The sequence below is a fragment of the Canis lupus genome, chromosome 25 (assembly GCF_011100685.1).
Source record: "Canis lupus familiaris isolate Mischka breed German Shepherd chromosome 25, alternate assembly UU_Cfam_GSD_1.0, whole genome shotgun sequence".
NCBI classification, from domain to species: Eukaryota; Metazoa; Chordata; class Mammalia; order Carnivora; family Canidae; genus Canis; species Canis lupus.
The window spans coordinates 35,486,092-35,507,197 of NC_049246.1; the positions used below are offsets into that span (position 1 = coordinate 35,486,092).

Below are 21,106 nucleotides of genomic sequence, written 5' to 3' on the forward strand. Positions count from 1 at the left end.
TCCTCAGATGGGTCAATGATAAATTGATGATTAAAACAAACAAACAAAAAAACCATCTACTAACACAAAACAATACGCTAAATAATTTGTGGCTATACCATGGGCAAAATTTGGATTGGGGGATCCCTGGGTGGCGCAGCGGTTTGGCGCCTGCCTTTGGCTCAGCGCGCGATCCTGGAGACCCGGGATCGAATCCCACGTCGGGCTCCCGGTGCATGGGGCCTGCTTCTCCCTCTGCCTGTGTCTCTGCCTCTCTCCCTCTCTCTCTCTCTCTGTGACTATCATAAATAAATTAAAAAAAAAAATTAAAAAAAAAAATTGGATTGGGCAAAATTTTTCAGCCAAATACAGATATGTGAAACATGTATCTGGCTTCCCAGATTCTTTTCAGAGAAAACTGTATGTTATGGCTTCCTATAGTTAAATTAATTTCACACTTGACTTTAGATAATGTCCTTTTGGAAGAGTGAAATAAATCATCAAAATTCAGGAGTCAGTGGAGGTGAATGAGGTTAAGAACCCAAACCCTGAAATGACTTTTGCCTTTTGAAATGATACATACTTTCAAAACTGCAAAGAATTCTAAAGAGAATTGAAAAATATACTTTTAAAAACCCTGCTTTTCCTTTTCTGGCTTTAAACACAATCCTTTTAACTGTACAAGTGACTCAAGCTTTCGGGCAAATGACTAGCATACCTCAATTTGGAGACTACACACTTCAAGTGTCATAACCTACCACAGAGTACCAAGGAGATCAGTATTTGTGTCCAACATAAGTTCATACACTTAAACATTAAAAGGCCACTACGGCTATATGATCACAACTTCCTGAAGTAGCACAAGGATTTTTCATTAATCTGTTTTCAGAGGTATGTATAATAAAGCATTCTAATTGTTTTTCATCTGACTAATCTTTCTCTAAGAGAGGTTTAAATTCAGGGACTTTTTTTTTTTTTTAAAAAGTAGGGTCCACATTGGATCTCAGTGCGGGGCTTAAACTCACAGACCCGAGATCAAGAGTCAGATGCTTAAACAACTGAGTCACCCAGGCACCTATATCCAGGGACTTTTAAGTGAGAATAAATTTTTAGTCTACTAGCATCAATATCTAATAATGTCAATTTCTTGTCCCAAAATAAATGTCTTTCACTGCTTACTGTCCCGAGGAAAGCATATTTAGGAAAGATGAAGGGACGCCTGGGTGGCTCAGTGGTTGAGCATCTGCCCTCGGCTCAGGTCATGATCCTGGAGTCCTGGGATTGAGATCCACGTCAGGCTCTTTGCATGGAGCCTGCTTCTCCCTCTGCCTGTGTCTCTGCCTCTGTGTCTCTCATGAATAAATAAAATCTTTAAAAAACTAAATAAAAAATAAGAGAGATGAAATGGAGATACTAGTATGAGCATAAATATTTTAGGGAAATTCACCATACCATAAGTACGAATTAGGAACAGGGTGGTTTATTTGGGAGAAAATGATAACAACTGGAAATTTCAGCCAGAATGTTGGAAGTATAAGAGACTTAACAGATTACCTAATCCAGGCTCAAAGACGCTAGAGGAGTTACCCAATTAAATGGCATAAAAGGACTTAGCAGGATGGCTGGCTAACAGATGCTCAAGAAATGTTGGCATCTCCCTTTTCCCTACCCCAACCAAGATCCCATACCAGTTAAGTTTGACAATAAGTACCATCACAATCATCACTTAAAGCTTCCAACAGTTCTCCAGTCTTCCAGAGACACTAGGTCCTTTCATCTGCCTATATCAAGGAAAATTCCATTACTATAATCTCTATAATACCTACCTTATAGAGTTGCTGTGAGCATTAAATGAGACCATGTAAAGTGGCAAGCAGCTGAAAGTCCAATAAATGCTAGCATAAAGTTTCCATTTCTGCCTTTTCTCAAAGACATCCTTTCCATTTATGGTAGTAAGAACATGAGTGTCTATGCCTTTGTGTGAGTGCGCATGAAGGTTTACGAAGGGGTGAAGGGCCAGGGATGCAAATATGACATACTTTAGGACCCAGTTTTTGACAATTCTCCTCCTTTCCCCATGATTTTGACCCTGCTTCCCCTAAGTCTCATTCCTTTGAGAATTCTCTGCTATAGTGAGTCACTATAAATGTGAGGCATGAGCTCAGATGCACTGGAATAGAGGGAAAAAGGAATGGAAGTAATAGCCCCATCATTCAGAGACATGTTGAGAAAACCATGGTCTCATTACAAATTCACAACTCAAAAACCTGGGCTTGTTATCTCCCCAATTAAAATTCAAGGCCCCTGAAAATAAGACATCACATCTTGTACTTCCTTCCATGTGTCTATATAGCATTAAGAACAGTACATCAGCAGATGCTTAATAGTCTCTATTAATCAGTCTCGAGAATTCAATATTTAAAAATTCAATCTGCATGTAACTCTCCAGGAACACATACTGTAACCCTGAACTACCCTATCACATAGGCCAAAAGAGAAATACTTACAAATTAGTTTCTCAAAAAAATGCAGTGAGCATTTTCATCTAAAAGAAATGTTACCGGGAGGCCTGGGTGGCTCAGCGGTTAAGCGCCTGCCTTTAGCTCAGGGTGTGATCCTGGAGTCCCGGGATCAAGTCCCACATCAGGCTCCCTGTATGGAGCCTGCTTCTCCCTCTGCCTGTGTCTCTGCCTCTCTCTCCCTCTCTGTGTCTCTCATGAATAAATAAATAAAATCTTAAAAAAAAAAAAAAAGAAATGTTATCTTTACATATTAGTTCTAAGGTTCATGAATGGCCTGAAACTGGAGGCAGATTTTTGTGGAGGTATGCTTTTCCTCCCTGGAGAGCACACAGATTCCATCACATTCTAAAAATGCACACACACAAAAAAATGCAAAAAACTCCCAACTCCCCCCAAAAGCTGAAGAATTACTGTTCTATACTGTTTTCCCTGGCTTTGAAGGTCAAGTTCTTATAGATAGGCCTTACTCAGCTTGACTTCTAAAAGTATATTTAAAAATCAAATGACAGAAAAAAAAAAATCAAATGACAGGATAGCAGTTACCCTTAAGAGGAAGGATGTATGGGTAGTTACTGAGGGGGGCATCAGAGGGATTTTTGAGGCACTGATTATATTATGGTTTTGGATGCTGGCTACAGAAGTGTTAGCTATGTGAAAACTCATCAAGCTGAACACATGATTTTTTTTTTTTTTTTTTTTTTTTTACCTCTCTGAAGGTGTATTTCACTAAGAGGTTAAAAACAAAACAAAACAGTAACCAAGACTGGTCATTTATACAAAGCACACATCATGACATAATGTAAAAAACAAGTACTTAAAAAAAAGTACTTTTATTTATTTGAGAGAGAGAGAAAGGCCCCTGTGAAACCACCAATGAGGCCCAGTGGCCCCTCAGTCCAGCAGCCTGCAAGGAACTAAGTGGGGCACGCTCACCATCCTCACTCGAGCCCTGATACTGACTGTAGCCCTGGTTGACAGCCTGACTGCAAATGAAAGACCCTGTACTAGAAGGGTCTAGGTAAGCCACTTCTTGATTCCTGACTCTGAGAAAATCTGTGGGATAATACATTTTGGTGTTTAAAAAAAAAAAAAGATGATGCAACGTCTAAACACTACCTTCCTTATATATGTTGAAGTGAGCAATGCAGCTTCAGTAGTTGTACCTACTGAGACATTAGTTTAAATTGGCAATATTTCCTTCTTGAAAGGCTGTGGTATAATACTGCTTTCCAAATCTAACCAAGAAGCGTGCCTGAGTGGCTCAGTCAGTTAAGTGTCTGCCTTCAGCTCCAGCTCTAATCTCAGGGTCCTGGGATCTAGCCCCAAGTCTGGCTCCCTGTTCATTGGGGAGTCTGCTTCTCCCTTCCCTTCTGCGCCTCCCCATCACTCTTTCTCTCTCTCTCTCAAATAAATAAAATCTTTAAAAAAACAAAAACAAAAACCCAACCAAGAAAAAAGAAAATATAGCTGGTGGTTATGAATACCAATTTCTGCATCAAATGGAATTTAGTTTCTCTATAAGATGCAGAACAGGGATCTTCTCAATGCTTCTTTTTCCTACCTTCATCTAAATTAGAAATTCTACTACAATACAATGTTTTATGTTTTACTGCGTAAGTGTTTGAATGATATCACATCCATACCTCAATTTTTCTGAAGGCTTTTCTCACAAGATGAAATATACTAAAGCCAGTTATCAAGTAAATATCTGTTCTTCTAAAATGTGGACATATCACTTATATAAATCCAGAGGAAGGAGATGGGGTGAATTAAGGGAATATAGCTTTTTCAGTATCATCCAACACAAATGTAGTATGTTATGAAATCAATATATTAGTTCCTGTATGTGTACTTTTGAAGCCTGCCCAAAGAGAGCAGCAGAATTTGACATTTCAGCAGTCTGGCTCCTGTGTCTTTCTCAGCTCTGAATTCTCTACAGAGCACAGAACAGCAAAGGGCCTCATATACATTAAGCATTATGATATCATCGAAAAAAAGCTGCAAAAGTTACCAAGTTTTTTTCCATTTAAAATTTTCAAAAGCTGTACAGAACTCCCTTCTCAAAATGGACTACCCACAGCTCCAATCATTTCCTTACATATTTTTAAAAGCTGAAACAACTATCAATTTTGCCATAATCAGGCTAAACTTTTGCACTCTTCAATTTTAACCTGCCAGTTGTAAAGATTCTTCTATGTGACTCCCTAAAGTTACATCAGTGGTCAGTATTTAATTACCACACCTTAAATTTAAAATAAAATAAGGCTATATGAAAACAGTATCTTCTGTTATTAGTCATAATGCAGAGCCCAATAAATTATACTTAAAGGATTCTGTGTAACGCCCAGCATAACAACATAATAAATCTAACAAAGCCCCAGGACCGGGATGGGACGCCTGGGTGGCTCAGCAGTTGGGCGTCTGCCTTTGGCTCAGGGCGTGATCCCGGGGATCCCGGATCGAGTCCCACATCAGCCTCCCTGCATGGAGCCTGCTTCTCCCTCTGCCTGTGCCTGTGCCTCTCTGTGTGTCTCTCATGAATAAATAAATAAAATCTTAAGAAAAAACAAAACAAAACACCCAGGACCATCTTTCATTTATATTATAATTACTATACATTTAATATACTTAAAAATTAAGTAATGTATATATTATATATAATATGCGCTCTCCTTTTCCTTCAAGATCCTGAACACCAGCTAGCACTATTTAAGCTAATGCCTGATTCTTCTTAATATTTTTCATTACCACTGTACACTAAGAATTGTCTTCTCTTTGCAGTAACTAGCCAGTAACTGAAGATACTGAATCCTAACTTCATCTAACTTTAGATTAAAAAAATAATAATAAATAAATAAATAAATAATAAATAGAAGGGGAGCAACTGAAGATAAATACAAATGAATCTGATTTTTTTTTTTTAAGTTCATGCTGCTCTGTAATCACTGCCTGCCTGGTGGGTGTTAGATAAGGTCATCTAAGAACAAGAGACCCATCACTGTTGAGATGCTTACAGTCACTCTTCTAAAGAGGCTTGACTATGACAACAATAGAGCTGAAAGACAGATCAATTATAATTTTCCCATTACTAATGTCTTGTAACACTTAAGTCATCCATAAAACACGTATCAGAAAAGATGCTCAGGACTTCAGCCTGAGAATCACATGACACTCGCTTAGTGTCAGTTTAAAAAAAAAAAAAAGCGCACAACAACAAAAAAAAATCAATAACAAAACTGCTCACCCTGGTGGTTCAGAAAAGTACTAGACACAAAATGACTCAACTATTTAGTAGTACATATGAAACTTTCAAATAATCACTGTTTTGAATCTGTGACAGACTCCTTTTTAAACTTCATGTTCCAGTAATGTTATGAGAAAAGTACCACCCCTCAAAGTACTTCAGATGGGTCTTTCGTCCTTCTATTTACTCATCCCATATTGGGGAGAGAGCATCATCTTGGGAAGGTTTTTCTGCTACAATGAAATACCAGGGTAAAATCTGTGAGTTTCCAATACTAACCACTAATTTATTGACCTAACAAAGAAAAGCAACATGCCCCATTCTAGCTAAAGAGAAAAAAATTCCCTCACAAGCTAATTTTCTTGCAATAAAGACCAATTCAAACAACACACTACGCAGTTCTTAAAGGTGAAATAAAACACTGGCTGGCTTATTCCTTTGTCTTAAAAAGTTAATAAATTTTTAACTTTGGTAGATTATTATTCTTGGGTAGGTGGGAGGAAAATATCACCTTATTAAACATACGGTAGACCATGCTTTGAGCAAAAAATGCTATGAAGATTGCTTTGATGCAGCTTCACTTTCCTCTTGTGAGAGTTCCTTTTGGGCTCAAGATGTGGAAGAGAAAGCATTTAGAGTTACTCCTTACAGGAGACAGAACAGGTGTATATACATAAAAGTAAACTGACTTTCTTTGCTTTCCAAAGCATCATTCGGGAAGGCTAACCCTTTGAATCACGTTTCAGAATGCTCATGGACACTATTTTTTTCCCCCCAACAGATAACACCAGATCCAGAGTCAAAATGCCTTTGGTCCACTCAGCTTCATCTCACATAAATCATTTTGTGCTTTGATTTGCCTCTAAAAAGAGAAATAGGTCTTACCTACCTACTCTTCTAGGATGGGAGAATTTTTTTTTTTTTTTTTTTTAAATCATAAGATCCTTCGTGTTTCTTAGAAATGGCTGGTATAAAACTCAAGGTGCTACACTATACTATTATTACCTTGTATCGTTTTACTGCTATTTCTGAATCAGGCCATGATACTGGCTTTAAAACACAAATCTCGGGGCACTTGGGGTGGCTCAGTCGGTTGAGCATCTGTCTGCCTTTGGCTCCAGTGGTGTTCCTGGGGGTCCTGCTTCTCCCTCTGCCTATGTCTCTGCATGTCTCATGAATAAATAAACGAAATCTTAAAGAAAAACAAAAACTTAAAACACAAATTTTGTGGTCTTCTATCTTCGGTTACATTTTTTTTTTTTTTTTTAATAATTCTGTCCTGATAACTTACCCCTCATTCTCCAAAGATCTACTCCACTGATCCCTGGGCCTGAAAACTAGTGCCTCCTCTCCCAATTAAACAACTGATAGCCACTCTAGCTTCTTGTTCTTGAGAGAAATGGTACTGTACAGCGTGCAAAATAAGGTGACGCTTCTCATCCTCTCTGCACTTCCCACAACACAAAATCTGTGCAGTTACCTAGAAAAAAAATCTGAAGAATTCTGACAACACGTTTGTATCAATAACTGTCATTAAAAAAAAACATATCTATCTATCTATCTATCTATCTATCTATCTATCTATCTATCTATCTATCTATCTCAATCACGTCTAGAGCACAGAGAAGAAAACAACTTTACGGAGTTTGCAAGAAAATAACCTGGCAGTCCTTGAGCTACGACCAGGTTTGGTGCGGGCTGTCCCTTCCTAGGGCCTGTGCCATGTCTTTGAAGAAAAGTGGCTTGGGCCCAAGGCACGGCTAGGGCAGGTCCTGAGCCCCAGGGAGCCCCTCGTGGAGACCCTCCACGGCAACGTGTGCACCCAACACCGAATCGCTCATTCCAGACACACCCCCCTCCACCCCGCGTTTCAGAGGAGGTGTGGGCACTCAACTCCTTCACTGTGGATAGGGGGACAGGAGGGAGGGCGGGCCCAGGCCCGAGCACCCATTTTGGAGGACTGGGGAGCTCGGCCCCGAGGGCTGTGCGATCGGGAGTGTGGGAGTGAAGGGCGCATCCGCGGAGGGGGTGGGGGGAGGCGGCCAGGTGGGGGCGGGGGTCGTCTCCCGTATTCGGGGCCGTGAAGAGGCCGGCGGCGGGAACTACTCGGGAGAGCGAGGTTCCCCAGGGTGAGCTTTCCCTCCTGGTATTCGCCGGGAGCTGGCGAGGGTCACGGGGCAGGCCCCTCGGGGCAGAGCCGGCGAGGGGGTCTCCCTCCCCCCCCCCGTCTCGGGGGGTAGGAGGACTCGCGGAAGGCCTCCTTCCAGCGGGGGGACAGTGCCCGATAAGCCGTGTAAGCGGTGCGCGCCGGGGCACGGATTCCCGCAGCTCCGGCCCGCGCGAGAGGCGTGGGACCCGGTGGGAGGGGATGGAGGAGGCCCCCCGGCCCGGGAGGCGGGAAAGGCCCGGGGGCTCCGGGACGGGCGGCGGCTCCGGAGCCCCGAGCGGTGGCGGCGCGGGCCTGGCGAGCCCCGAGCCGGCTCGAGCCCTCTGGGCCGCGGGCGCCCCCCACTCCCCCACTCTCCGCGGCCGCCGCCTCCCCCCCGCGGCTCCTCTCACCTGCACATGATCCGCCATTTTGCTCCATTCATGCTCCTCTCCGGCCCCCCCTCCCCCCCAGCGCGCACCTCGGCCGGGGCCGCTGCCGCCGCCGCCGCCGTCGCCGCTGCGCCTGCGCGCTGGGGGCTCGTCGCGCTACGCTCGCGGCGTAGCGCTGCTCGGCTGCGCAGGCCCCGGCGGCCGCGGCCGCGGTTGGAGAATGCGCAGCGCCGCTGGGACGGCGTAAAGGCGCGGGCAACGTCAGCGGCCCGGAGACGCGGGGGGTGGGAAGAGGGAGCGGGCCGGGGGAGCGCGAGGGAGGGGAGCCGGGGGAACAAAGCTTTGTTTACATGGTTTTTAAAGGGGCCGCGCCGGCTGCGGCGGGCGCTGGAGCGGGACTTGGGGCTACCTGCCGCGGGCCGGCTTGGCGGCGGCTCCGGGAGAGGGGCCGGGACCTGTCCCCGCCCGGATCCAGCACCTGGGGGACGCCTCTCTTCCCGAGTGTCCTTCCGACCTGCCCCCGGATGCCCCCCTCCGCACCCCAACCGTGCAGATGCTGTCCCATCACACCCCGACGGTCTTCGCTGCGCCCTCCGCCCGTGTGCCCCCCCACCCCCACCCCACACTTCGGATGTCTGCATTATTATTTACTTTCCAATGAATTTCCAATTCGACGTCGACCGAATTTATGTTTGTCTTTCTAGTTTTCTGCTCCAGGGGATCAGGGCCATTGCCCTCGGATCCTGCGTTTTACCAGCAACCCGGATAGTGATCTCCCCTCTTTTCACCTCTGTCCTTTTTCTCCTCCAGAAACGTTCATGCTAATTGCCGCCAAATAGTGGTGACAATGGAAACACGCAGAAGGCACAGTTGCAATGTTCGCAAGTAGATTGTTATCTTAACCAGCCCTCTAGGCTGCCTCCTGAGAGGGGTCAGATGCTGGGAAGAGGTGGTGGCGGTGGCGGTAGGGTGAGATAAAGGGTGTTTAGGACCCCTGGGCTCAGTCTGACTGGGAGGGCCAACCTCCTGGGTCAGATCAGGTCAGTCTCTTTCCCGCTGAGGCCGATTCCAATCTTTTCCGCTAGGAATTATCAGTGTTAGATAATGCTGGTTTCTGTGTTCCATTGGATTTCACTCTTGCTTCCAGTCAAGGCCCCCAGATTAAATCTTCTCTGGATTCTGAGACTGTTGGTCGTTTGAAGTTTATACCGACTGTGGGCTACCACCTGCAATGGAAATGAAGGTGGTAGTGAATCACTTCCTGTTGTGGACAGAGAGGCCTGGTGCTCAGCATTCATTTCAACCTGGGTCCTCCTAGTGCAATCGTTCTGATTTGCAGAGGTAGGACGCCTAAAAACTACATTACCCAGACTTCCTTGCAGCTAGGGTTCCCAATGCAAGATCGCCTCTGCCAATTAGATTCACTGAGGGAAGATTTTTGGAGGCAGAAGTGAGGCAGAAGCTTTTGACTGTTGCTTCTGGCAAGCCTAACCCCTGGGATGTTGTGTTGTGTTGTGCTGTGTTTTGTTTTCCTAGTGTCCAATCATAAGCTCCCTGATTGTATTGAGTGGGGATGGTGAGTCAGGGGCTTCCCGACCTTGGCATTGCAGCTGCAGTGGTATATTCTTGGAGTCACAATTGCAGTGGCAGTCTTCCAATTCCTTAGTTGCCTGATTGGGTGGGAGTAACAGCTGTCTGTGGTCTAGGCCCCCATTTACTCCCCAACCAATCCAGCTCCTCGCCCTTGGTACTCTATCCTCTCTTCATCAGTAAATGGTACCACTCTTTACCTAGTTGCTCAGCTAAAAACCCAGGCATTACCTTGATTCCTAGCATCTCAACAGTCCTTCACATCCAATCCACTTGCAAGTCCCATTTAATTTAAATTTAATACATACCCAAATCCGGCCGCTTCTCTTCATTTCTACTGCTAACACCCTGGTCCAAGCTACATCACATTTTTCTTGAGGTCTGGTAATAGATTCCTAAGTAGTTTCCCTGCTTCCTGCCTTGCCCTGTGATAATCTGTTTTCCATACAGCTGCAGAACATTATTTTAAAATCATAAATTAGATCATTACACCCTTGCATAAAAATCCTTAAGTGGCCTTCTGTTGCATTTAAAATACATTCCCAATCTTTGGTGTGGCCCGAGAAGCCATGTAATCTTACCTTATCTCTTGCTAACAATGCTCTGTTCGTTCTGGCTTTCTTGCAGCTCCTCACATTTACACATCACATTAGTGATTCTTTCTCAGGGTCTTTGCATTTGGTGTTGCTTCTGCCTGGCATGGTTTTCCAGATCGTTAAGTAGCTAGTTCCCTGCTGTCATTGACTTCTTAGTGCTGTTGTTATCTCCTCAGTGGCTTTTCTCACCATTCTATGAGAGTTGTCCTCTGACCCCATCCCTGTCATACTTATAGCATTGTTCACTGTCCAGAGCTATTTACTTGCATACTCGTTTCATTGTCAGGGTCTCCAATTAGAAAGGAACCACCTTCTGTCTTGTTTATGCCTTGTACCTCGTACGCCTGTACAGAGTAGGTGCTCAATAAATATTTTTTAAAAAAGATTTTACTTATTTATTCATGAGAGACAGAGAGAGAGAGAGAGAGAGGCAGAATGAGAAGCCGGCTCCTCGAAGGGAGCCGATGTGGGACTCGATCCCGGGCTCAACTGCTGAGCCACCCAGGCATCCCTTGATAAATAATTTCTGAGTTAATTAACTTATTTATGTCTCTGTCTCATTCTATGGTGTGTGTGGGTTCATATGAGAACATAAAACATTTGAAGTGTTGTGTCAATGTGAAGTAACATAATTATTATATTGTATTATAAGCCTTTCTTCTCAGAGAGTTTCCAGCATGGGGTCTCCCCTTCCTAGTACTGGGAGAAGTGAAAATACTTATTGGAGAAAGGGTGAGACTAAGAAGAAAACTTAGACTGGTGTTGTGCTCCCTCCTCTACAGTCGGAACCACTGGGTTGAGGGGAAGCAGAGGAGGATCTTTTATGACCCCAGGTCATGTATCTCTTTCCTAAGTTCTCCATCCTCCCCAGGCCCACGCAAGCTACATGCCCATTGTATATCTTCTTTCCTGTTGTGTGCCCAGCCCTAGCACTGGGGTAACTGTCCCACCTGTCCGTCACTTAGGGCGGTCACCTAATGTCTAAGCCTGCCCAAGGAATCAGACACAGTCTCTGCTCCTTTCTTTTTTGCCCCCAAAGACAAGCTCATAAATCCTTTTGTGTTAAGGATTTAGTTGCTAATCAGTGGTGAGAATAATAACAAAAAGTTGCAGAACTCTTAGAGCTGTGTTCTCTGACCTGCATGGTTCCTAACTCCTGTTGAGAGAAACCAGTGTAAATGAAAGGATCCCCTGGCTTATATTGAAGCACAGATGAGGCGTGGTGTGTCCTTTCCTTTCCAATAAAAGCAAAGAGAAACCAAAGAGCACTCCAGAACCCACTTGTGCCTCAGTATAAATCACTGGGACTCTTTCCTTTAGAATGCTTTCTCTTCCCATCATTGGTGCTTGGGTAACCTAAAGCGCCTCTAATTTTCTGCCCTTCTGCTCTGTCTTGGAGCTATGTCTCCTGGGTCTCTCTACTCACAGGGTTCGCCTGTGGCCAGACAGAAGGTACTGGAGTTAGAACTTCCACTGCAGGGATCCCACAAGTCCTGCCAAGGAAAGTGGGAGGCTTTTAATGTGTGTCACTTATAATACATTCATGCTGTTCCATCTGCAGACAACAGCCAAAGAGTTTTCCTTTCCAGAGGCAAGGGGTGGCATGTGGTTGGTTGTCGGGCCCAGGCATTCAGGTGTAAATAGCTATAAAGTAATCTAGTAAGCTTGGGTGCCCCCCTGTGGTTCTGAGTGGAATGTGTCCGATTTGCCTTAGGGAAAGGCGATCAGAGTCGTAGGGGCTTCTGTTTTCCTCCTTTCAGCATCTCTGGTCTCACTCCAGATCTGCCGTAACAGAATCTGCACTTTTTACAGGATCTACACATTAGTGTTGGAAAGGCACTGCTCTGGCAACCTCCAGGATGACTCTAAAAGCTCTCTTCTTCTCACTCCATAAGAAGATGCTGATGGCTAAAAGACCAAATGGCTCCCAGGTAACATTGCCTCTCCTTAGAGACTAGAGAGACAGAGTAGACCTTGCCCCATGTCCATACTCCTGACCACTTCCTAAAGAGCTTTTCTCACACCAGCATCCTTGGTTTTCCCTTGATCTCTGGATCAACCTGTTCAAATGCAGGCAGCAGGGCTGAGTGCTGTGAGCTCTACATGACTCAGCCCTCTCCTCCCAGAGCTCATAACATTCATCTTTTAAAGCTGTTTTGGTAAAGCACACGGCATATACAGCAGATGGCCTGAGCAGTGCACTGCTCTGCTCTCCTTCCCAAGGCAAACAAACCCCCGTGGTAGAGGAAATGGCCCGATTATATAAGCACCCATTATGGGGTTACCCCAAGAGTGCTTGTCTAATTCTCTGGTTCCCCAACATTTCTACACCATGCCTCCATCAGATTGTTCTCTAAACCATCTGTCTCTAAGTTCACTATTCTCTGGGGACCTTCAATTTTCCCCAAAGCAATGTATCTTCTTGCATCTAGGAGTCTGGATTGCATTTAGGGGCCAGCATTAAAAAGACCATTGAATTAAAAATCAGGAACCCTGGTTCTTCCTCCTGTCCCTACCAGCCCTGTGACCTCAGAACAGTCACAAATAGGTGGGTTCATACTTGCATTCCCTTCTTCCAGGGATAGGTAGTATGGCTGGTAAGGTTGTGAGCCTGGAAGCTCTAGTAACTAAGGAATACTTTTGTTTTGGCAACTATGAAGTCTTTAAATTTTTTTTTTTTTAGTATAAAAGAGTGCTATTGCAACCTAAAAAGATAATGTCCAGGTGAAACTCTAGTGCCTTTATAATGCTCACAAAGACTGGAAGAACCTTCTGGTTCACCTTCTGGTGAACTTCAACTCTCTGGATGTGCTCCAAGAAATAGCATGTTTCAGTGTGGGGATGTTTCTAGAATTCCAAAGAATTGATTGTTGTGTGTGTGCAGTTGTCTGGAGCAGGGAGTGCTCCCTTCAGAGTGAAACAGGGTTGCAGCTGTGTGTGAAAGTGATGAGCTTCTGTCTGATGTGTCATTTATGCTGTGTGTGTGTGTGTGTGTTTGTGTGTGGCTTAGCTCTTACTGAGCTGAGAGACCTAGGTTCTGGTTTGAGTGGCCTTCAACATGTCCCTCTGGTCTTCTGGAGCCTCAGTCTACCATTTTTATTTATTTATTTATTTTTAAAGACTTGTTTATTTATTTTAGAGAGAGAGGATGCCAGAAGGAAGATAGGCAATGGAAGAGGGAGAGAGTCCCAAGCAGACTCCCGCTGAGTGTGCGGCCAGATGACTGATCACAGGGCTCCATCTCAAGACCTTGAGATCATGACTTGAGCTGAAATCAAGAGTGGGACCCTTCACTGATGGAGCCACCCAGGTGCCCCCAGTCCGTTCATTTTTACATTTGGGACTTAGGCCGGTTGATTTTTAAGTTCCCTTCCTGTGTCATGCTGAGCATGCAGCTGGAGTGTGAGGATATTTTGCTATTGGTTTTACTGTTAAATTTCGTCCTGGGTCTCCTTGTTGCTATAGGTCAGCCCTTCCTCGTTCATTCCTCGTTCCTCGGTCAGCCCTTCCTTGGCCAGCTTCTGCACCTGCGCTGTTGTTAGGTGAAAAACTGAAAATTGGCTTTTCGGAAATTATCTTACTCAATGAAAATGCAGGAAGCTTGTGCATGAAATTCATTCGTCAAACACACACACACACACACACACACACACACACACACAAACCACACAGAGCAAGAAACCACAGGGCCTATCGGTTTGTCGTCATCGAGCAGACAAGAGCAGAACAGTGCGAAAAGTCTAGGCTGAGAGGAAATGCACTTGAGAGAAGGGGGAACACGGCAGGGAGGAGAGAAAGAGGGCAGGAGTAGGAGAGAGCTGTAGGGCTGGGGTGCCGGCATGGTGGGAGGATGGAAGAAGTGGCAGTGAAACAGGGCTTCCTGTACCTTCTACAGCAGCAGACTTTTGGAAAGGTAAGGGCGAGGCTGTGCTGGAACTGGGCGGAAGGCCTGGGGGGGCTGCTAGAAATTCCTGGGGAGGAGGAGGAGCCCCTGAATGTTTCAAAACCCTCATGGGAAGGTGAGCACTGTGCCCCCCACCACGTTCCACCCAGGGCCCAATCTTCGGAGGGGTCTTTCCTTAGCAGCCGCTCGCTTCCCCAACCAGGCCCCAAAGTGTGTGCTTTGCAGACGGCTGTTGGGCCAGTGGGAAGGGTGTAAAGGAGGTTCTGTGACTTCATTTCTTGCCTCTTTGGCTCTCTGGTAACTTCTCAAGGGGGTGCTTGGGAAGGGAAGGGAAAGAGCAGCGGGGGAGATAATTTGGGATTGCAGTAGAGGTTCCCGTGTCCCTTTCTTGCTCCAGTGGGGTGAGTTTGGCCGGTGGTAAGCTGGAGCTAGGGTCTCTGTGGCCAGCTTCCTTTACCTTCCTTGATTGAGGAAGTCCTCTTTCCCTCAGCTGAGCCACGCCAGGGCTTCTCTGTCTCTCTCATGACCCAACCTGCCAAGGGATGAAGTAGGAAGGTTCAAGAGGGTGGGCTGAAGTTCCTGGCCTGGGGCTTCCTGTAGGACCTCGCGCAGAGCGAGGGTGGCCCTGGTACCACCCTCTCAATCCTCCTCTGGGCTTCAGGGACTCACAGGCTTTTTGCCCCTCGACGTGGACCTGGGCTGGGCCTGCCTTGCATTCTGCCTCTGGGGGGCTCACTATTGTGCCCTCCTGCCTTCTGCACTCTACCTGCTGTCCCTGCCTCTTCCTTGGTTGTGGGTGCTTTCTAGTCGCTAAGGTCCCTGTTATTCTCTCTGACTGCCTTGGCTCTCCTGTGACCTTTGCCACTCTCCTCGTCCGAGTGCCACCCCGCGGCCTCCCCCGTGGTTCCTCCTCTTCCCCCTTCGGTCACCGCCTGTCCATTTCTGGGTGGCTCCCTCTGGGCACCCACCTGCCACGCATCTGGATTCAGAAATGGCGCCGTTTCGGGGCTACGCTGTATGGAGAGTCAGACTGCGCCTTGGCCCGGCTGGAGCTCCAGGAGGCCTCGGAGAAGCCGCGGCGGGGAGAGGCCGCCAGGAAGGTGATCCGCCTCAGTGACTGCCTACGCGTGACCGAGGCCGGCGGGGAGGCCAGCAGCCCCCGGGACACCAGCGCCTTCTTCCTGGAGACCAAGGAGCGTCCGTACCTGCTGGCGGCCCCTGCTGCGGAGCGCAGCGACTGGGTCCAGGCCATCTGCCTCTTGGCCTTCTCCGTGAGCGCCCCCCGGGGGGGCGGGGAGGAGGGGGCATGGCATTGGGGGGCAGTCTGTGCTTGCAGACGGGTGTGATAAGAGCCGAGGTCAGGGTGCTGGGGGCAGTTGCTGGGGGCGGGGGGAGCCCCAGTGCAGAATGCAGAGACAGCAGGCTGAGTGCGCGGGAGGGAGGCCTGGGCTGGCCGTGGGCTTGGCATCGGAGGCGGTCTTGAGACCCTGGCCTCTTCCTCAGGGCCAGAGGAAGGAGCTGCCGGGGCCAGCGGGGAAGGGCAGCCGGCCCCGCATGGAGGAAAATGAACTGTACAGCAGCACGACCGCAGGTGAGGGGCTGCCTCCTCTCGGGGGGCCGTGCCGGGAGGGGCTGTGGGCCTCAGCCGCGGCTGACTCTTCCTGCCCTGTGGTTGCCCCCAGCCCTGGCCAGCCCCCTTATCAGCCTCTCTGCATCGCTTCCGGGAGGCCGAGCTGGGGGAGCCTGGCCTGCCCCGAGTGTCGAGTGTCAGGCCTTCAGCCGTGGTTCAGGCCCTGTCCCCTGGGCCCCGCTGCGGGGAGAGGGCGAGGCTGGGGGTGGGGGGTCGGGGTCAGCAGAGGAGCGCCTAGTGAACCCTCTGGCCTTCTCTGTCTGAGAATGGTTTTATTTCTGGGGGTTTAAGGTGTCCTGTGGCAAGGGAGCTTTCTGCTGATGAGACAGTCCCGGTTTGTGATGTCTCGCCCGCCGGGCTGGGTGTGTGTGGGGGAGCAGGTGGACGGGGGTGGCATTCCAGCTCCGCCTCACAGAGGGCACTGGAGGGCATCGGCGGCGGGTGGGTAGGCTGAGAGCAGGGGTGCTGGGACGGCCACACCTGCAGCTGTGACAGGACTTGGGAGGTGGCTGGGTGGGGACAGGAGATTAGATGGAGGGGACGAAGCTGTGGCTCTGGCAAGGGGCAGGAAGGATGTGGGCACGATGTCAGGGTGCATGTGGCTAGGGCATGATGCCGCTAGGGTAGGGGGTGGAGGGATCTGGCGTTTGGGGAGTGTGACCTGTCCTAGGGCAGCTCAGCCCCAGGCTGTGGGGTCACGGGCACATGGCTAACGCTTTTCCTGGAGGCCTCTGGCACCCTCATCTAGAGCAGGGCAGAGTCGAGGCAGGCCAGCTGTTTCCCATTTACCACCTTCTCCCCCTCCCCACCCTTAACAGTAGCCCCCCGCAAGGAGTTTGCCGTGACCATGAGACCCACAGAAGCCAGTGAGAGGTGCCGGCTCCGGGGATCCTATACCCTCCGGGCTGGAGAGAATGCCCTGGAGCTGTGGAGTGGCCCTGAGCGGGGCACCCAGCTCTACGAGTGGCCCTACAGGTTCCTGAGGCGCTTTGGGCGGGACAAGGTGAGCAGGGGCCGCTGCAGGGCAGGCTGAAGGAGAGAAGAGCTGTGAGGAAGAGCTGGTCAGGGAGAGGGCGAAGGGGCCCTCAAAAGAGGAGAGAATGGGATGAGGAAGGAAAGACAGGGATAAAAGCCAGCAGAAGGCTAAGCGCCAGGGGAAGGAGAGAGAAGGTGTGGGGTGGAGGTGTGGGGGGGAGGGGTCAGGAATAGGGGGGGCATCAGGGATACTGAGGGGGTGGGAGGGGGTAGAGGGACAGGAGAACAGCAAGAGGTGGACAGGCCAGAGGCGTAAATGGTGGCTGGTATTACTGAGGTTGACTAGGTACCAAGCTCTGTGCTTGGATGGATGGAGGGAGAAGGAAGGGTGAGGGCTTTGCTTGTTGAGGAAAGAGCCCAGGAGGAGAAGCAGTTCCTGTGGAGGGAAGTCGGAAGTGACAGGTTTGCGGTTGGGGGCTGGGTCCAGCAGAAGTGACCCCACCCTGTGGCCTGGCTAATTATCTCCCTCTCCCAACCACCCAGGTCACCTTTTCCTTCGAGGCGGGCCGGCGCTGCGTCTCTGGAGAGGGCAACTTTGAGTTCGAAACCCGGCAAGGCAACGAGATCTTCTTGGCCCTGGAAGAAGCCATTTCTGCCCAGAAGAACAGTGCCCCTCCCGGGCCCCAAAGCCAGCCGGCCACAGCCCCTCCGGTGCTGCCCCGGCCAGAAAGCCCCTACTCCCGGCCCCACGACTCACTGCCACCTCTGTCACCCTCCACTCCAGTGTCCACCGCCCAGCCACGGGGCCCAGAGGGAGAATATGCAGTGCCCTTTGATGCCGTGGCCCGCAACCTGGGGAAGAGCTTGCGGGGCATCCTGGCGGTCCCTCCCCAGCCCCCGGCGGACCCTCTGTATGACAGCATCGAGGAGCACCCACCCCCACGACCTGACCACATATACGATGAGCCTGAGGGATTGGCTGCCCTGTCCCTGTATGACAGCCCACAGGAGCCCCAGGGTGAGGCCTGGAGGAGACAGGCCGCAGCTGACAGGGACCCCAGCGGCAGCCAGCACGTCTACTCAGCAGGGCAGGACTTCTCTGCCTCTGGCTGGCCGCAGGGAACTGAATATGACAATGTCATACTTAAGAAAGGCCCAAAGTGATGCCTAAAGTGGAGGAGGTATGGATCTTATCAGATGTGGGTGCTGAAGCCTGTGGGGGCTGAAGCCTGCCTGTCCCCACTGGGGTGGGGTCAGAGGCCTATGAGAAGGAGCAAGGAGCGTGATGGAGGCACCAGGCCTCCCTTCTAGTTTCTGCTGGTTATTCCTCCTGGCTGCTGCATTCCAGGAACTTCCCTCTGTTCCTTCCGGAACCCTGGGCTTGGCCTGCCGTAGTCTGGTCTGAGGACTTGTCCCTCCCAGGGCCTGCCGTATGAGTCATCATCCTAACACAGGAAGAGTGCCTAAAAGAGACACACCCTCCTCCTACCCCTTTCTACTTCCTCTTCTTTCCCCAGCCTAAAGGAACCTTGGCATTTAGGGCAGAGGACAGAAGAATGTCAGCAGATTGCCCTGGTTCCTTGGCTTATGCACGCCTCCTGCCTCCTGGGGACAACCCTGGCTCCAGGCACCCAGGAGGATGACTGTAACTTTCTGGAGGTTTTGGATTTCTCTGTGGCATTAAACATTTCTGGAATATTTATGTGTGGCATCAGTGCTGTGGGGTGGGGATGGGGATGAATGCTTCAATTGGCCACCATGGATACCTCCTGTCCCAGCAGCAAGATCTTCTCTGGGCCTAGGCTGGGTCCCAAGCATTTGTCCACAGAGTGGGAGGTCTCTGAAAGTCAGGGCACCTTGGGAAAGACATTTAAGCTTTTCTAACCTTTTGCTAGCTTGGGGTCAATCCCAGGAAAATAGTGGGGAAGCAGGGTGTGTGTGTGAAGAACTGTACTGGAAGACGGGAAAGAGTTGGCACTTCCTGAGCCTCTTATGGACTAGAAGTGGGTCTAGACCTGTGTGGCCTTGGATCGATCCATTGCCTTCCTAAGACTTGCCTTCTTTGTCCACTGTGTAGGCTCTAAGATCCCTTCCTGCTTTGTAATTCCCCATCTGTCCTCAGTACCCCATGTCCCTCTGCCCTGTACCCTCCCCTCTCATTAAAACCTGCATTCAGTTGGTGTCAATATCATGCCACGTGATGTCTACACACTTCTGCTATCAGCCAATTCAGCCGGTGTCATGGAGCACTGCCAGGCTCTTGACTACCCTGGCTTCAAGATGCTGACAACTCAGAGGGGGCTGAGACAAGGGCACAGGTGCCTGTTCCACGAGGTGGGTGCAGGTACCACAAGAGGTAAATCAGAGTCTTGGGGGTCAGAGGAGACAACTGCTTGCCGGGGGACATATGAAGAAAGACCTTCATCTGGAAGGTGGATCTCTAAGGGTGGGAAGGAATTTGATGAGGATTGAAGGAACATGTGAAGAGAGCATCGTGGGCAGAAAAATGAGCGTGAGTGGAGGTATGTATGTGCTCTGGAAAGAGTTCCACGTTCAGAGTGGGGCAAACATGCAGCCATCTAGTTGGGAAGGCAGGCTCCAACCATATTGTGGAAGGAGGGATTCGAAGGGAAAGAGATGAGGCTTTTGAGCAGAGAGACTCTTAGAAGAGCTGTGTGTTGTGGGCAATAATCCCACCAGCCCTGGGGAAAAATGGGACTGGGGGTGGGATGGTTTGAGGCTGGGATGGAAGGAGAAATCCAGAAAAGACTGGATTAAAAAGATGTCAAGGTGGGGCCTGCATATCTTGGAGTTATATTGGGTATGGAACACAGAGAAATAGGGTTTCTGGAAAGATTCAGGTTTTGGGAAGAAGGTGAGCTTGGTTTCTGGTGTGTAGAGGTTAAGATGGGTTTCTTGTATCCAGCTAGAAGAGTCCTAAAAACAGCTGGAAAGGGGCTCCAGAGCTCAGGAGGGAAATAAGATAGAGCCTCTCAGGTGTGTTGTGATCAAAGTTTGATCTCAAACCCGGCCTTTGCCCCCTTGCTAAGAGAAGTTGAGGCAATGGGTGAGCAGGCTAGAGGTGGAGCAGCAGGTGGGCTTCCAGCAGCCCTGCGTCTTTTGTCTGCCAACGGGCTGTTCCTGTTGCCACCCTCCAATCCCAGAATACACTGGAGGCAGGGAGGCCGAGGCCTCTAAGGGCTTCCGTCATTCCCTTCCGCAGGCCAGGGGCAGGAGTTGCGGGGCTCCTAAGCGAGGATGCCACATTTCTAATTTCCTCTAGTGGCACTTGAGGTGGATGTGCCAGTTCATCCCAGCAGAGGGCAGTGTTAGCCCATGGAAAAGGCCACTGGGGGCTTAGCTGCTGCCAGGTGTGTGGGGGCTCGGTGGTGAAGGAAGGAACTTTCTTGTTTGCTAAAGGAACGGAGGATCACCTGAGGAATGGGCACATCAGACCTTGCCCCTTCAGATGCTTAAGCCCCACTTGGAGGCCTGCGGACCCCGCTTCCTAGCGGTGTGGGACCCTAAGCTGAAAACTGCCCCCATCCTCCCTGCTTTCTCTCCGTGGAGATCCAGGGACTTCGGACTTCTGTTCTGATGCTGGCTTTGCTCTAAAGGGAAGTGGTAGATAGGGGCCTTAGGGAAAGGTGGTGTAAGGGCTGGAGGGCAGGGGAAGTGGAGCATTTGGGGAAGTTGGGAGGGGTAATGAAAGTCCTTGAGGCAGCTGGTAAAGCACAATGACCATGCCATCAGTGTCCCTCTCAGAAGACACGACCAGGTGGGTGGGTCATCCTACAGACAGCTATGTCAGTGCCAGTGCAGCCAGCCTCAACTGCCCTGTGGCCTAGGACAGGACATGGGCATCATGCCGTGGTCCCTGCCACCTAGGGGCCCCACCCGGAGTGAGGGTGGGAGGGCCTGGGGCAATGCCACAGACCCATCCCCTGCCCTCTGGAGCCTGCACACAGAGTGGCTATGCAGGAGATGTTGACTGAGTGGATTAATGATGGGGTGAGCCTTAGGGATCCATCTCAAACAGAAACACAGAGGTAAAGCCTTCCTTGAAGTGTTTCCGTGCCAGCCTGGCTGTCAGAGGCAAATTCATAGGTCAGGAAGCAGACTGGTCTC

General features: G+C 49.3%; 1 protein-coding gene and 1 long non-coding RNA gene across 6 annotated transcripts; one reads left to right on the top strand and one right to left on the bottom strand.

Annotated features, from left to right (window-relative positions):
- The first annotated feature begins 7,773 nt into the window (after positions 1-7,773).
- DOK2 (docking protein 2) lies at positions 7,774-18,680 on the top strand. Of its 5 annotated transcripts, XM_038573906.1 has the most exons (8): positions 7,774-7,874; positions 12,282-12,400; positions 13,609-13,779; positions 13,935-14,382; positions 15,363-15,644; positions 15,877-15,964; positions 16,822-17,006; positions 17,522-18,680. In XM_038573906.1, the coding sequence occupies exons 4-8, from the start codon at positions 14,320-14,322 to the stop codon at positions 18,140-18,142; spliced, it is 1,239 nt and encodes a 412-aa protein (XP_038429834.1). In that variant the 5' UTR covers positions 7,774-7,874; positions 12,282-12,400; positions 13,609-13,779; positions 13,935-14,319; the 3' UTR covers positions 18,143-18,680. The 5 variants fall into 5 exon arrangements, with proteins under 5 accessions (XP_038429834.1, XP_038429836.1, XP_038429835.1 ...); XM_038573908.1 differs by having other exon boundaries at positions 13,609-14,488; XM_038573907.1 differs by having other exon boundaries at positions 13,609-14,382; positions 16,825-17,006.
- On the bottom strand, positions 8,924-16,338 carry LOC119865951. The gene is made up of 4 exons (XR_005378696.1): positions 15,342-16,338; positions 14,831-14,905; positions 11,896-11,962; positions 8,924-9,509 (listed from the first exon to the last, which is right to left on the bottom strand). It is a non-coding gene; the product is annotated as an uncharacterized LOC119865951 (long non-coding RNA).
- Positions 18,681-21,106: the final 2,426 nt, after the last annotated feature.

What these genes read in the sequence shown, in the direction of transcription:
- DOK2 (XM_038573906.1), top strand. Translation starts at nt 14,320, where the DNA reads ATGGAAGAAGTGGCAGTGAAACAGGGCTTCCTGTACCTTCTACAGCAG. An exon ending in AGCAGCAGACTTTTGGAAAG is followed by an intron (nt 14,383 to 15,362) that starts GTAAGGGCGAGG and finishes ATCTGGATTCAG; the next exon opens with AAATGGCGCCGTTTCGGGGC. An exon ending in TCTGCCTCTTGGCCTTCTCC is followed by an intron (nt 15,645 to 15,876) that starts GTGAGCGCCCCC and finishes CCTCTTCCTCAG; the next exon opens with GGCCAGAGGAAGGAGCTGCC.